Source organism: Capsicum annuum, chromosome 7 (genome assembly GCF_002878395.1).
Source record: "Capsicum annuum cultivar UCD-10X-F1 chromosome 7, UCD10Xv1.1, whole genome shotgun sequence".
Taxonomy (NCBI): Eukaryota; Viridiplantae; Streptophyta; class Magnoliopsida; order Solanales; family Solanaceae; genus Capsicum; species Capsicum annuum.
In genome coordinates this window covers 174,533,894-174,550,464 of record NC_061117.1, presented here as the reverse complement: position 1 = coordinate 174,550,464, position 16,571 = coordinate 174,533,894, and the positions used below count along the sequence as shown (strand labels likewise).

At 35.0% G+C, this 16,571-nt stretch overlaps 1 protein-coding gene across 1 annotated transcript; it reads right to left on the bottom strand.

Moving 5' to 3' along the window:
* Nucleotides 1-6,166: 6,166 nt before the first annotated feature.
* Nucleotides 6,167-12,651, bottom strand: LOC107878082 (U-box domain-containing protein 4). Its single transcript, XM_016724959.2, has 2 exons — nt 11,652-12,651; nt 6,167-7,345 (listed from the first exon to the last, which is right to left on the bottom strand). Exons 1-2 carry the CDS (start codon nt 12,125-12,127, stop codon nt 6,520-6,522), a joined length of 1,302 nt encoding a protein of 433 aa, XP_016580445.2. The 5' UTR covers nt 12,128-12,651; the 3' UTR covers nt 6,167-6,519.
* Between the last annotated feature and the right edge of the window lie 3,920 nt (nt 12,652-16,571).

Sequence of the window (16,571 nt, the reverse complement as noted above, 5' to 3'; positions counted from 1 at the left end):
AACTTTTCTTGGTCTTATAGGCATCTTCTTAACCTTTGGTGGCTTCACAATTGAATTATTTGATGTTGGTCATATTTTTATATTGTTCATTGGCTGAATAAAATAGATATACGTGTGAAGGTTGGTATCCTTGTGATAGCACAAAATTTATGAGCTCATGTTTTTTGTAATGAAAGGCAACAACACTATAACGACAAGGAATGCCCTTAAGCTTCCAAGCTCTGCAACTATAACTCCTACTCATAATGTCCACAGTGTGTGAAACCCTTGTGCTCAATTTCAAAATTCTTTTTCCATTTCAAGACAAGTTGCACTGCATTGACTTATTAGTATTTTCTTGGAGAATCTTCAGTGTCATAGGAGAAATGTCAGTGATTCAAGTGTTTGAAAACCGCCTCAACTCAGCAATTCTTTTCATCATCTTCACACTAATCTCCTCAAGCATTGTAATGATTGTTTTGAACCTTGTAGAAAATATCAATGCATTAAAATTCTCTATTATTTTATTGTCCATAATGTCATATTTGCTATTCTCTTCAAAGTACCTTTTACACCATGTCTCCAAGTTGTACCATAGAAAAGTATCCAAACAAACCCTTCCCATGTTGTTCATTTCTTCTATATATTTCTTTAATTCAGCTTCAAATATGGATTTTGCAATCCTCCAAAATAGTTTTCTTCTTTCTATTCCTTTTCTGTCCTTGCACCAATTGGCAAGAACATATCTAGCATTTCAGTGTTCAGCCAGTGACAATAGTTTTTTAACAGGAATTCTTAGTACCTTGTAAAGAAAGATAACATATTAATTTGCAGAACTAAAGAAAAAATATTAACCAACACTTTTTAAGAATAGTCATACCTTTTGCATATCAGTAATGATACTTAATTGATGACCTTATTAAAACTCAAGGTCATTCATCAATGAAGAAACCATGCCCAAGAAAACTAATTCTTAACCTCAACAACTGTCCAAGAAATAGGCAGCATTTGGTTGTTTCCATCCCCGCAAACAGCCACCAACAACTGACCTTTGCATACACCTTTGAGGAAACATTCATCCAAACCAAATCAACCTTCTAGCACCTTCAAAGAATGTTTTATTTAAAGCATAAAAACACATATAAAACCCTTTAAATGTTAACTGTCTAGATTCATCAGCTTCTCCAACCTTAACAACATAAGTGCTACCTGGATTACTCCTCCAAATCTCATTCGTGTAATAAAAAATTCTATCGTACTCCATAATGTGATCACCCATAATCTCTTGTATCACTTTATACCTAGATCTTGTCACAGTTTTCTTACCAACTGGATATCCAGCTCCGTTCTAATATTCTCTTGTAATTGGATAATTTTGATATTTGATTGTTGAGTTATTCTGTCTTTGTATTTACTAGCCAAATACTTCGAGTTACAAAGATAGTAAAAAGTTAATGTCAAACAAATATGAATAGAATTGTATCTTTAACAATAAAATTTCCACTAATTTTATCCTTACTATCACACATCACCCGGCAGAAGTCTCTTTACAGCACCTCACTTTAACTCTGCCAGGCTCATTAACATACTCTTCAATTTGAACCTTTTCTTGAATTGCATTTTTCATCACTGCTAGCCTAAATTTTCTTACACTTAGAAAAATCAATCTTAACTTCCAAATAACTTTTTCACAAGTCCCATCAGAAATAACTTTATTTTGTTTTTTCTTCCTTCTCACGAATTTATGCACTGCTTGATCAACCTCTTCACCATCTCCCCAACCTACTTCACTATCTAATTCAAAGTTAGGAGCTTCATCACTTAGATAGTAAGGTTTATCACCTCCTAGCTTACCCACTAGGCTATCCCTAATACTAACATTTGTCTCATCATAACCAATGTCTGGATTTTTTTCACCAACACAATTCTGCTCAGAAGTTGTACCTCTACTTCTCCTTTTTGACCTATTGAAATGCCTTTTGTTTTCTCTTATACCAGCGTACTCTTGATGGACATCATTGTCACTTTCACTTTCGTCACTAGTATCCCCTTCTGAATTTTCTTCTAAACCATCATCACTTGAATCCTTATTTATTGTAGTATCAAGAGTGTTAGAAGGTACAAAATAATGAGGAGGCTTATCAAGAGGGTTGAAAGTGTCAGCAAAATGATTTAAAGTTTCAACAGAATAATTGGAAGAAAAAAAAGTAGAAGGAGGCTTAATATTAGGGTTGAAAGCATCAAGCTCATTAAGAGGGTTTACAGATTTCTCACTACCCCATTATCCCTTGAATTGGGGACAAACTCCAATTCAAGTGGGGCCTGATAAGATCCATTCACCCCATGAGAAACACACATCTCAAATCCATTCCCATTTTTTAACTTGCTGACAATGTCACAAATAATCAATCACGTTTGATTTCTATCAAAAATTCATCTCACTTAATAAAAAGTCACACTCTATTGTATATCCTAAATACTTTATGTAGTCTCTTGACTCAAAATAAGATATCATATCAATATTCCTATCTAGGAACTCAGTCACAGTCCCAACAATAATCAAGTGGGGAATCAAATTCAATTTGGCCCCCATGATACCATCTTAAAGTTATCAAAACAAAAGACGTAGACAAATTCTTGAAAAAGTATGTAACAAACACATTTCAAACGCAAAAAATTATTAAAAAAAATTATAAATCTCAACAATCCAAACTTAAAGAGAAACCACAAAAGTCTAACAATACTATATAATCATGTAAAAAGGATACAAACTCAGTAAACACACATTTTAACATTCACAAAATCAGTAACAAAGTCCTAAATGGGAATAGTCCTAACATAATATGAACAAAATCATAATAGCCAAACATAATCCCATATCGAGACAAACATTAATGTGTTTTCTATAAAACCCTAGTTGTAACAAGTATATATACATGTATTTGTCTAACACAATAAAATACTACAAAACCCTAACAGCAACAAGCACCAAATAGATAGCACTGCTTAAGAAGATGAATAGATACTAACAAGATTTCCACTAAAATAAGGACTACAAATGTATTTCCCCCCAAACATTCAAAAATACATGAACAATACAATCTTTAACAAAGATTAATTAAATACGAAAAACATAACTTGACAATCTTCAATTCTTCATGAAATCGACCAACCAAATCTCTAAATTACGTACACTACACTGTTAATCCACCATTCAAGCTCAATCGATAGAGAAAAGAGAGAGAAAAATTAAGAGAGTAAAGTGAGAAATTGAAAAAAAAAATTATAAAAAAGAGAGAAATATCGGATATGGATGATAGGTGAAAGGTTGGGTCGGGTTAAACCTGCCCTAGATTGATGATTTAATTTAATTGATTAATTAAATTAAAAACTGACCCACACGCGCCTAAAATAATCCCAAGGTTGATGACAAATCGTTCAAATGGTCTACTTATAACGGTCTATATCACTTTTGTGGGGTAATAGGTCATCCGTAAAGTTTAAATGTCTTTTCGCAAATCTCAAACAACTTTATTGGTCACTTTATGTCTTTACTCTATTAATAGTGTTTTGAAACTTTAAATTTGACTACTACTACTCTAGGTAGTTATTTAAAATATAAAAATAATATTAAAATATTTCCTTGATTTAATAAATTAGACAAGTAATTGAATACAATTATTTTTAGTATGAGGGGTAAGTAACATGAAATGATAGGGATATTGTCTATTGTCTATATAAATAAACAAGTTTTGATTGTCATTAATGGAGTATTACATAAATTATAGTTTAAAATAATTTAAAATCTAAATGAATGCACTCTTTAAAAATCTTACCTTAATTTAGTTAATTTTTTTGTATCCTGCATCGAAGTATATTTATATAGTTATTATTAATTTTTATTTTCACTTGTATAGATAAATATTAGAGCTTTAATTATTATTAATAAAAAAATATTAATTATGCTAATTTTCTTTATTACAGAATATCATTAGCTTACATACTTAATTAGTATTTCTCACTTCTTTGGCCTAAAAGATAATGTTTATGTTTTTATGAAAATAATTATTGTATGAATTGTTAAAATGAAAATATCAAGATTTTTAAAGAAGGAAAAAAGAAGAAGTTGATAATGAAGGGCGCAATAGGTATATTAAAGATTTTATTAGGATAAAAGGAAAAAATTGATTATTGTTCAAAGTTGAGGAGGAAGTTTAAATTTTAAAGCAAAGTTGAGAGATGAAAATGATTTTCGGTCATAATTGAATTAAAAAAAAATCAGAAATGGTCATCAAAATTTTTCACATGAGCAAAAATTTATAAATTAACCTTAAAATATCAAAAATAAAAAATAAAACAAAGAAGGAACCTACAATCAAAAACATCATAGCAAGTGATGAAGCAGATGTTTAAGAAAATTTCAAAATGCTTACTCGAAAGAGTAAGGAATAAGAGCTGCTTTTATTTAAGTAGAATCAGAGCTCTTGGGTAAGAAGGCAGGAAAAAGTTCACACCAGGATTGAAGAAGCTGGTTTGATAGAACTAGGGTCAGCAAAAGACGATGAAAAAGGTTGCTTGTAAGCGTGATCTTCTATCCTCTCTCTTTCTATCATCAGAGAATCAATCTCGTAGCCTAACTACATAACAGGCTCAGAGCCTTTTGATGGAGGAAGAACCGCGGCTATGGAATCTACTGCTCTGGCCACTATTCTGTTAGTCGGTCTTGGTGATGTAGTTATAGGAGGTGTCGTAACTTTAAACTCTTTTTTCATATTGATTAATTTTTTTTCCTTTATCCGTTGAAAGACGAAGAGAGAATAAAAATTAGGGCAAAAATAAAAATTTTTTGATCTCTAATTTTTTAAAAACTTCCTAAAGTTTAATAACAAGTTGAATTTTGTGTCTTTTGGTATTAACTTACTTATTTTGCAATTTTAATTTTAATTTGGAGAGATTTTCTGGATTTACGTTTCAAAACAAAAACTCGCCTGACGCCTAAACGTATACCCATACTAAGGGGCTTATCCTCACAATACTTTTGTGCCCACAAATAGCCTCGATGTGTTTTTAGCCCGTCCCAATGTGTTTTTACTACTCTCCTCCTCGTGGCTCATTTCAAAAATGCCTTTTAAAAACACTAATTTGGAGCGGAGTGTTAGGTTAGACAAGCACTTTCTAGTTTAGAAGATTAAATTTGCGAGATGAAGGTGTTGAGATGGATATGTGGACTTATTAGGAGCGATAGGACTAGAAATAGAGATATCTAGGGCAAGGTAGGAGTGACTTCAGTATAGACAAGATGCGGGAATGGGATTGAGATGGTTTGAGCATGTGAAGATGAGATGTACGAATGCTGCAGTATAGAAGTGTGAGAGGTTAGTTGTGAACACTTTCAAGAGAGGTAGAGGTAAGACAAAGAAGTATCAAAATAGATGATTAGATAGAACGTAACATATTTTTAGCTTACCAAAGACATGATCTTGGATAGGAGATTATAGATGATATGGATCGGGATAGAGGGCTAGTATGTAGCATTGTAAAATTTCTTTTCATACTATTTTTCATATCATTACTCTTATCCTTTCTTGTTTTTCGATTTCTAGTACTATCAGTTGTTTGTTGTATCTGACTATAGTATTATTTACGTATACACTACGATCTTCACACTCAATTAATAGGACTACACTAAATCTGTTATTAGTGTAATTGTTGGTTAACTTCTCATCACCAATCTAAAGAGTGGTTATTTATTAGTTTTATCCATTATGGACGGACTCACGGTGTAGAATTCTGTTTTTTCTTACACAACAAACATTTGCAAAATGATAATGCTCTTCACGCGACTATTGATAACAAATGGTTTTTGAAAAGAGAATGGTATATTAAATAGATCTTTTAGAACAAATGCAGTGTTCGAGCTTAAGTTACAAGTTTGGTTATACTACAAATAATAACATTTACATCAAATTATTGAGTTCTACCAAATTCGCAAATTTCACTACATATAGAAGTACTGGCAAATTATCTCAAGTACAATTTTTATCTTTTAAGTTTTTCAAGAAGATTTTGACCATAGTTACATGAAACCCCCGCAGATAATGAAATCTTTAGTGCACCAGATTAAACCCCCTTTTTTACCAATGAAGTCTTCATTGGTAGAAAATTGAATAACAAAGCAAAGTCAAGATTTAGGAAGAAACTGTATAATGCCAAATGACAAAGACCTAGGTACAATGAATTTTCTTTTGCACAAAATAATGATAGATGTAACATATGCGAAATGGCAATGTGCAAGAACTTGCAAACTTTACAAATGAGTGATTAAATTAGAAATGTACAATGCTAATTAAGGTCAAGAAAATCACCTTAACAAGGCCACTGGTGTTACCGCCAGCATGTAATACTATCTACTAGCTACCAGCTTCCAGTTATATGGTCTATGCAACTCGGGCCTTTCCACATAAAATCAGGCAGAGGAAGAAGAGCTAATATAGTCCATTTACATAGCTTCTTTTCTCTTAGCTGTATACTATATAACTATTATACAGACTGCACCTTTGAAGGGGTACAAGATGAAGCCCGCAACTGTAAATGACTCATGCTCAACTCCATACTTCTGTGAACCATGTCTTGCAACAATCTCTTGGCTGTTTCAGCAGCTTTATCTGTTCCATCTACTTGCGCAGCAAAGTCATACACTATTCTTTCCAATGTGGACGATGAGAATCTATTTTCAGCAGGAGAGTCTCGAAGTAAGTCCAAAAGTGCTCTAGCTCTTTCCTGAGCTTGAGGTGTGCCCTCTGCAGTTAGTCGTAAAAGGCCTGGAATGGCGCCTTCTTTGAGAATGAGTTCCCTGTACTTGTCTCGGCTGCTCTGACACAATGACAGCAAAGCTCCAACAGCGTGCTCTGTGCTGACGAGTGACCCATCTTCAACAGTCTCCACTAGAGTCAGTATACCACCCTCTGCATTTGTAATTGCATCTCTTCCCTCCTCAGAATTAGAGAGGATTTCCAAGAGGGCTGTGGTTTTCTCTGCAAACTTGGAATACTTCTTGCAGTCTTTGAGGAGATTCATTAGTGGAAAAACCGATCTAGCATCAAGAACCAGCTTGGGATCTTCTTTGCTTGTGGAGAGATTGTGGAGGGCTGTGACGGAATCAACTCTTCCTTGAACAGTTCCTGAACTCAGGATCTGCACCAGAAGAGGTCCAACTCCGGATGCAGCTATTGTTGGTTTGTTGGTTGCAGCAGCTGACAATGTCAAAATAGCAGCAGTTGCTAGTTCTTTCAAATTGTCATGCTGGAACTTGAGAAGCTCCACAAGTGGAGGGATGGCACCAGACGCAACGATCCTTATCTTGTTTCTGATAAGTTTGAAAGGAATATAAGGAGATAAGTTGATTATCGTTGAATCAAAAATTATTAAAAAAACAGGGGGGGGAACAAAAAGAACAATGAAGATGTATCATATATGTCTAGGATACTAAAAAACTGTTCCTAAACAAGACTGTTGTTGGCAGAAAACCATGCTTAGGTGAAATGAAGAAATCTTGCTTACATGAGCACAGGAAAGAGAAACATATGAGAATAAAATATGATCATGTGAGCACACCAACTATCCTCTATTCTGTATAATCATCCATCTTTACTCCAGAACTTAAGGAGACTAAAGTCGAGATCCAAAGCAACATTCATGGAAAACAAGCGATTTAACCAGGTTTATGGGAATGAAACCAGAGAATCAAGTGTCAGATTGTGTCAATGTTTGATCATTCTTTGGGGAGCTACGACATTTTAACTGTACCAATATCAAGAAAACTCTTAAGGAAAGGCACCAATTACCATAACAAACAGGGTGAAGAAAAAATTGGAAACACCAGGAGAACACAAAATAATTAAAACAAGACAAAGAACTTTACACAATGGAAAGACAGAATCTAAGGGAGGACTTAAAAATGAGAATTAAATGTCAAAACAACAATCCCATCATCCATTCATGTCACAACCTGGAGGGATAGAAAAGCTTCCTCCCTTGTGTCAATAGACAGCTCAGGAGACGATGCATATAAAGATGATTGAGCCATGTACATATTGTAAAGTTACAGCCTGTGAGAAGTTTATTTACATGCCTAACTTGGGTGAAAGGTAGATACTTGTTTCAGGAAACACGATTTTTTTTTTCTTTTTTTCCATAGAACCACAAAAATAGGAAGAAGATGTAATCTGCCCTGACCAAGAGTCGGATATTATAGAAACAGGATGACATCTTCAAGTGAGATGCAAAGGTGCAAGAACTTAACTATCACAGCAAGAAGCCCTTGATCATGACTTTTTGACAAAAATATCAATTAGAACGGACTCAGAGCATTTCATTGTCCTGACAGGATTGCATCAGGGATCTACTCTTAGTCCCTTTTTGTTTGCGTTGGTGATGGATGTGTTGACGCGGCGTATCCAAGGGGAGGTGCCGTGGTGTATGCTTTTTGCAGACGATGTAGTTCTGATAGATGAGACCCGAGGGGGTGTGAATGACAAATTAGAGGTGTGGAGGCAAACTCTTGAGTCTAAAGGGTTCAGGGTGAGCAGAAGCAAGACAGAGTATGTGGAATGCAAGTTTAATGACGTGAGGCGGGAGAATGAGGTAGTAGTGAAGCTGGAAGCACAGGAGGTATGTAAGAGGGATAATTTCAAGTATCTTGGGTCCGTTATCCAGAGTAACGGTGAGATTGACGAGGATGTTTCGCACCGTATTGGGGCAGGATGAATGAAGTGGAAGCTCGCGTCGGGGGTGCTGTGTGATAAGAAGGTGCCGCCCAAGCTTAAAGGCAAATTCTACAGGGTGGTAGTCCGTCCGGCCTTGTTGTATGGAGCGGAGTGTTGGCCAGTTAAGAACTCCCACATCCAAAAAATGAAGGTGGCAGAAATGCGGATGTTGCGCTGGATGTGTAGGCTGACTAGAGGGGATAGAGTTCGGAATGAGACTATCCGGGAGAAGGTTGGTGTGACTTCAGTGGAGTGCAAGATGCGGGAAGCACGATTGAGATGGTTCGGACACGTGAAGAGGAGGGGCATGGATGCCCCGGTCCGTAGGTGTGAGAGGCTAGCGTTGGATGGTTTTAGGCGGGGTAGGGGTAGGCCGAAGAAGTACTGGGGTGAGGTGATTAGGCGGGACATGGAACAGTTACAGCTCACCGAGGACATGACCCTAGATAGGAAGGTCTGAAGGACGCGAATTACGGCAGAGAACTAGGGCCAGTTTGGGTCGCTAGTGTAGGGAATTACTTGGTGGGGGTTTTATTCCTGTTATGATTTCGTGTTCCGTGTTCCATGTTTTATTACGAATCTGTGTGCTTTCCTCTGCTTTCCTCTGTTTTATATTACTTATGGGTGTCGTATTTATGTTATGTAATCTGCTTCTGTGCTTTACTATGTGTTTGTGTGGTATCTCGTGCCTTGAGCCGGGGGTCTATCGGAAACAGTCTTTCTACTTCTTCAGAGGTAGAGGTATGGATTGCGTACATCTTACCCCCCCCAGAGCCCACTAGGTGGGAATACACTGGGTTTGTTGTTGTTGTTGTTGCACATTAAATGTGAAAACTTTTGTTTCTGCGTATTAAGCCAGTGGTTTCAGTGACTAGCATGTATAGTAATAAAGGCTTCCTGACCTTGCAGGCACTAGAATGGAGGAATTCCTTTATTTTGTCAAAAAGCTTTCTGGTGGGCTTCATCCCATTTTCCTGCTAAATTTTGATTTCTAAATATGTGCATCAGCTCGCAAGTGGTCATACAAGAGAAAGTCAAAGTCTGATCGGACTATTGATCAATACAAAACTCGCGTGGTAGCCAAACGCCACAACCAGCAATAGCAATAGAGGATAGACTATGATGAGACATTCAGTCCAGTTATCAAGATGGGATCAAAGGTGATAGGTGTGACTTGCTTGATAAAGGGAAAGAGAAGACATCACTCAAAGCCAAACAGGAATTGACGAGCAAAATTTTAGCATTGAGTACGACTTCTAAATGCATTTTTTTCTGTTTGGAATCTTTTTCGGTGAACAGAAAATGACTTCTAAAGGGCAAACTAGAGTCTCAGCTAGGCCCAATATCTCATTAGTCATAAAACTTAGGCTTCTAGGTTTAAGTTTTTCTATGAGTATTTTACAATTTTACATTGCTGCTTTGCAGAGAGACAAGGTCCTTGGTTCACATCCCACAATTGAGATGCACGACCATTGAATGGTGACCTGAGGCATACACTGGAGGTGGCAGCGGCAGCGGCAGCGGCAGCGGCAGCGAAAGCCACTTCTTCCTTCCCTATCACAGCTTTCCTGTGGGCACAGGAACTCAAGGTCACTGATATGCTTTAGAAATCATCTCATATAGTTCTTGTTATCTGCTAAGTGCTAACCCTGTACAAGTGCCTTGTTCCTTTTCTTCTCATAGTTCCCAGCTCCCTTCCCATCTGGAAGCAACTAAGAAACCTCCAGCAACGTCCTGATCTTCTGGACCCAAGTTTATGCTTGTGAGGAGCAAGACTTTTCTGCGCTCATGACCTATCAGTTAGGCATGTGCACCTCATTGCTGCCCCAGGCATTTCAAGTGCATCTCACAGTTGTGACACACTTCATTTAGACCTTTGAAAACACCAATGAGAAGATGAAACATTGAAATGTTCATCTAAAGATAAAAACTCAATGAATCAAATATCAATGGTGCATCCCATTTTGAAGGAACTGGAATATCCTCTTTGGCCTAAAAGTCCCTAGTCTTTTCCATATCATCTTTCTTCAGATATGAGTATTAGCGTCAGCATGGCTAACCTAGTTCATATACAAAAGAACTCCATGCCCCCGTCCCAGTCTTGTAGCCAACTCTTTTTTTTCCTGAGAAGAGACTTATAGCCAACTCTTTACCCTATTTTGCAAGTGAAACTAAATAGCCAACGTCATCATGACATCTAGGTGACAATAACCCATACCTAAGTAAGGTAATCATACTTAACATCAAATTTCTGACATATTATCCCTGATTATTCTCTCAGAACTAACATTCATCATTTCAACTAGCTCTTTCTGTTTAGAGCTGATGTACACACTGGAGACCTTTACAGCTGGTCTCTATATCTGACAAGCTTCTTGTATACAAGATCCATTCCATTACACCAAAGCCTTAATTTAAAGCTTCCTACATCTAAAAGGATTGTTGTTTGTTAAAATGGAATTGTTATGACTCTACATTAAATCCACCATTTTCATCATTTAGCTTCTTGTTAAATGAAAATTGGAGAAGGGAAACTGCCAATAGCACCCTTTCCTTGTCATTTCTAATAAGGGCAGGCAAGCGTACAAAGCATCCGACATTAACAGGGTCTGGGGAAGGGCCTCATCCCAAGAGGCGCGATGTAGACAGTCTAACCTAATGCAAGTATTAGTAGCTGCTTCCACGGCTAAAACCCGTGACCTATAGTCATATGGAGACAACTTTACTTCTCAGTTCTCAGTTATATAGTAGTAAATATTTCAAGACTCACCATTTAATTAATCTGGAGAAGAAGAAATCACCATTTTCAAAGTAACCCACAGAATTTTTGAACAACTTTCATTCACAAAACAAATATCCAGACCACACATATGTAATTCTCAAAAGGAAGAGTTGAAGAGTACTAACCGTTCATTACGGGAGGCAAGATTTAGGAGGGCTAATAAAGCAGCTTCACGAGCAAGAAGAGAAGAAGAAGAAGAAGAAGAAGGGTGAAGCATATGAACCAAGGGCGGAATAACACCAGCAGCAGCAAACCGTGAACGAGTCTTGCCGGAAGAAGATGATTTCCTCACCAATTTCCTAATATCTTTAGCTGCTTCAATCTTAACTACCTCTTCCACCACTTCACTCTTCAACTTCTCCGCTATTTCTTCAATTACATTCTTGCATTTTCTCCTCTTCTTCTCCTCTTCAACATTCCATTTTCCTCCTTCTTCTTCTTCCAATAGTCCCTCCCCAGAACCCCTGCATAGCGGGAGCTTTACTGCACCTTCTTCTTCTAATAGAACCGGTCCTTCCCTGAACCCCACACACAGCGGGACCTTTACTGAACCCAGTTGCCTTTCTTCTTGTTCTTCTATCAAGAGCTCCTCTTTTACCATTTTTTCAGACACCCTTTTGAGTTTTCTTACAAAGGGTGTGCTTCAAAAATGGAGATTTTCTTGATTTCTTTACAGGTAATAAAGAAAAAGATCTTTCAACGTTCTACTGTTGTACTTTCCTATTTGGAAGTTGTACCTAAAGGCTCTCTGTACAGTCAATTTCGTAATTTACTAATTTAACATACACCCCCCTTAATTTTAAGAAATACATTAACTACCTTTTACTTTGGAGGTAACGATGATATCAAGGTCAAGCCAAAATGGGAAAAAAGAGAAGAAACATTATTTATCTCAACAAAGAAAAATAGAGAATAATTTAGAGGAAATAAGTGACCATAGCTCTGTAAAAAAAAAAATCAAAAAAAAATAATAAATAATTTTAAAACTATTTAAATGAAGCATCTAAAATTTTATTTTGATTACTTTCTTGAACTAATAAAAGTGAGAAAGAAGAAAAGGAGGTGGTGTTGCTTAAAAACTAAGAAACAATTGTGGTTGGTAGTAGGCAAGGTTTTAAGTAGACTGTATTTAGAAATTAGGATAACTTAAGCATCCTCTCCTATATATAAAGAGGTTTTAAAGATTGAGATCATGTGATTTACGTAGTCTAATTTCAATTAATCACGATATTGTCGTCATAGTTTAGTTCAATAATGCATTCATTAATTAACATACAATATCCTTTTAATCATTTTGATATAAAGAGAATGATTCATCAATGAAGAAAATAATACTAAAGTTGTGAAAGCTAAAGGTGTGCTTCTTGATGTGGCCTACTCTGGATTTAATAATGATCCTAACCTCCACATAGTAGTTCAAAAATGTTAATCAAGTTACTATAATTTAATTTTCTACAAGTCTAATTTAGGATCGTGTATTTGAAGATGGAGGAGGGAGTAGGGTGATATAATTGATTTATATGAATGATTGAATGATAAATATTGAGACGTGTATACAGGAATTGTTAGGTGTTTAGGTGTGAATGAAAAAGTAAATAAGTATTTTTTCGAAAAGACGTCAAGAGAAAGAATATAATTTGAATAAGAATTTTTTCAGTTTGAATGGTTATGATCTTTGTGATTTTTTTTTTTGAAGAGTTGCACCTTTTCTGAAGAGTTACACCTGTATGAAAAGGTGCACCTTTCTAGACCATTGCTTCTCTTCATGAAGCAACACTTTAATGGCCATAAATATCTAATTTTTTCTTTAGATACATACATAAAATTTTGAAGTAAAAAGCAACTCCTCTTTCTTGAAAAAACTCAAGTGTGATTTGCTATCGTTGAGTATGTTCGTAGTTCGACAAAATTTGAGGTACTGTTATTCTGTCGAAGTGATTCATTTTACCCTGAGAGTATATATTACATAACCTTGGATATTTGAGAGAAATAATTTCCTTAAGGGCACATTATGAATTCGGTGGACCTGAATATTTCAATCTTCATCTCTTTCTAAACGTTTGATTTAGCTATTTTTTCAGAAAATAGTTCGAACTTCATTTGATTATTCATAAGTTAAGTTGAACTTATTATTAAAAATTAAAAGTTATCACTATAGAATTACAAATTCAGTTCATTGTTCATACTTTAGTTTGAACATGTGTTTGAAGTTCTTATTAAAAAATAAAAGTTTTACTAAATTCAAAAAATAACAAGAAGTTCATTAAACTTGAATTATGTAAAATATATAATTTTGCATATTGATAATGCTAAAGAATATGATACTATTAAGTCATATAAATGCTAATCACATAAAGTCTATATTTATATTTATAATCTATAATCTATATTTATAATATATTAAAAGTATGAAGACCTTACAAAAGTGATTTGAACTTTTTGTCCTTCATTAAAAAGACTTTTCTTTAACAAAACTGTCTTTTCATTATTTTCTTTAATTATTATTTAATTATATTAAATAGACTCCTAAAATATATGGGACTCCTAGAATATATGGAAGGAGAATCAATTAATATTTTTCCTTGTACTGATCAATTAGAAAAATACTCTTAAAATAGGATAAAAAAATACTTCTAAAATAGGACTCTATTAAGGAAATACTTCTATAAATACTGAGATGCAGGTTAAACTACCGAAGAAATCAATTTACTTATTGGAAAAATATAATTGATGCCCATCTAACTTAATTCGGTTGCATGTCTAGATTGGTGGATGCTTAATTTTCTAACCCTCAACTTTTTCTCTGTTTTTGTCAACATAATAGAATTCAACGTGTGTGTATATATATATTTCTTTGTTTTTATTCAAGTCATTCTTTAGGGTCAAAATTTTTGCTCACACAAGAATTATTTTCATCAAAATTGAAGCTTTGTAATCACTATTGTATTATTTTGTTGTAGTTTGCCGGTCGTAGATGAATGTACAGGTGGTAAATGAATGTCGGTCAGTTTTGAGGATTTTCTTTACATAAAGATTAGGATTAATTGTATTATTTTTATATCTCTGCTTTGAGAATATTTTTGGTGTAAAGGTTAAGTTTAGTTGTATTATTTTGATATCTCTATTATCGTATTATTTTGTTATACTTTACGGGTGGTAGATGAGTGTCAGACGGCTTTGAGAAAATTTTTGTGTAATTATATTGTTTTGATGTCTCTATCATTGTATTGTTTTGTTACAGTTTATAAGTGGTAGATGAATGTTGATCGGCTTTAATAATTTTTTTTGGTAAAGGTTAGGTTTAGTTAAATAAATTCTCCAAAAGATGTTGAATTTAATTATTGTATTTATCTTTGTTATTTAGACAAATATCTATTTAGTGTAATGTTTGAACTCAATAAAGTAACGTACACGCGTGAGGCGTGTACACCTAAAATAGTTATCTATAAATAAGCAAAATGAATAATCCAATTAATGTGATGAATAATCTTCTATACTAACCATTAGGGGAATCATAATGTTCTTGTTAAGGGTGTTAAGTGGGCCGGGCCGGGTCAACCCAGAATCGGCCCATTAAATTTAGCCAGATTGTGGGCCGGGCAGGGTTCGAGTTGGGGTTAATTGGGTCGGGTCGGGCCGGGTTCAACAATAAAATTTTTAAAAATAGCCCTAACCTGGCCCACTTAACCCAGTTTGGTCAAACCCACCTAAACCCGATCAAACCCGGTTAAAAATCCAATCAAAAATAAAATAAAAAGTTTTTTTCAATATACACTATATATACCCACCTATATACATTTTAAATACGTTAAACAATATATATACACTATATATATAGTATATTGTAACGCCCCACATTTCAGACTAGAATGAAAATCCGTCATTCAAATGCATAGATATTCCAAAAGCCTCGAATCCCATGTAAATCTAGTGTGTTAATCAATTATGTAGTGTGAGAATCTATTTAAGTATGAATTTAGATCATAGAGGTCCCCTAACTCAAGGACGAGTTGAAAGTTTTCCTATCGTTCAAGTTTTAGTGAGCGTCAAAACTTAGGTCAATTTCAATCGATCATAACTCCTCGTATATATCAAATTATAGGACCTACTATATCTCAAATGAAATCTCTTTGAATTATCTTTCCAACGATACCAATTTTGCAAAAATCTGATACCGAAGCAAAAAGTTATACCCATTTTACTCCAGCATGTCAGCCTGGAAAATTGAGTGACGACATTCGTGATAACTTATCACAAGTGTGACAACTTATCACAAACGTCGTCAGCCTTAGGTAGAATCCAGCCCCCAATGACGACATTTCTGATAAGTTATCACAAGTGTGATGACTTATCACGAATGTCGTCAGCCTTAGGCAGAAACCAGCTCCCAAGTGACGACATTTGTGACGACTTATCACAAATCTGACGACATTTCAGCCTTGGTCATCAGCTAAGATTTTCAGCAATTGGGAAGTGGTTTCGTAAGGGTATTTTGGTCTTTTACTTCACCTCCCATGACCTATAAACCTCAAGGCACGTAACTTTCTTTTATTTTACTTTAGTTAAACATCTCAAAAACCCTATCTTACACTTTCAACCACTAGATTAGGGTTCTTATTAAAATCATCTCCCAAAAGCAAGATTCAAATCCTTTTACCAAGATAATCAAGAATTAAGTTTCCCAATCCAAGAACTCTCCAGCAACTCATCAAAGTTTCCTTTCTAAGGTATGGGTAGTGTTCATCCATGGATCCCTTTCATCCATGGAGCTCAAGAATCATGTTTTAAATTATAAATTGTGATTTCGTTGTTGTGTTATATTGATGATTGTTGTTTGGATTCAAGGTTGTATCTTGATGTGTTTTTCATGAAACATGTCAGTTGGTTAGTTGAAACCCATGAATTTTAGATGGATTAAGATTGTCAAATTGATAAGTACGCCTATGTCCAAATTGTGCATGTAAGGTATTTGATAAAATGCCAAGAATGATAGAATCCATGTTTTTATGACTTAACAGTGCTTAAATGACAAGTCCATGTTTTAC

Bases quoted from the DNA above. Each gene is read 5' to 3' on its own strand.
- LOC107878082 (XM_016724959.2), bottom strand. From the start codon at position 12,127: ATGGTAAAAGAGGAGCTCTTGATAGAAGAACAAGAAGAAAGGCAACTG. The intron at 7,346-11,651 runs GTTAGTACTCTT...CAAACTTATCAG, and splicing joins CTTGCCTCCCGTAATGAACG to AAACAAGATAAGGATCGTTG.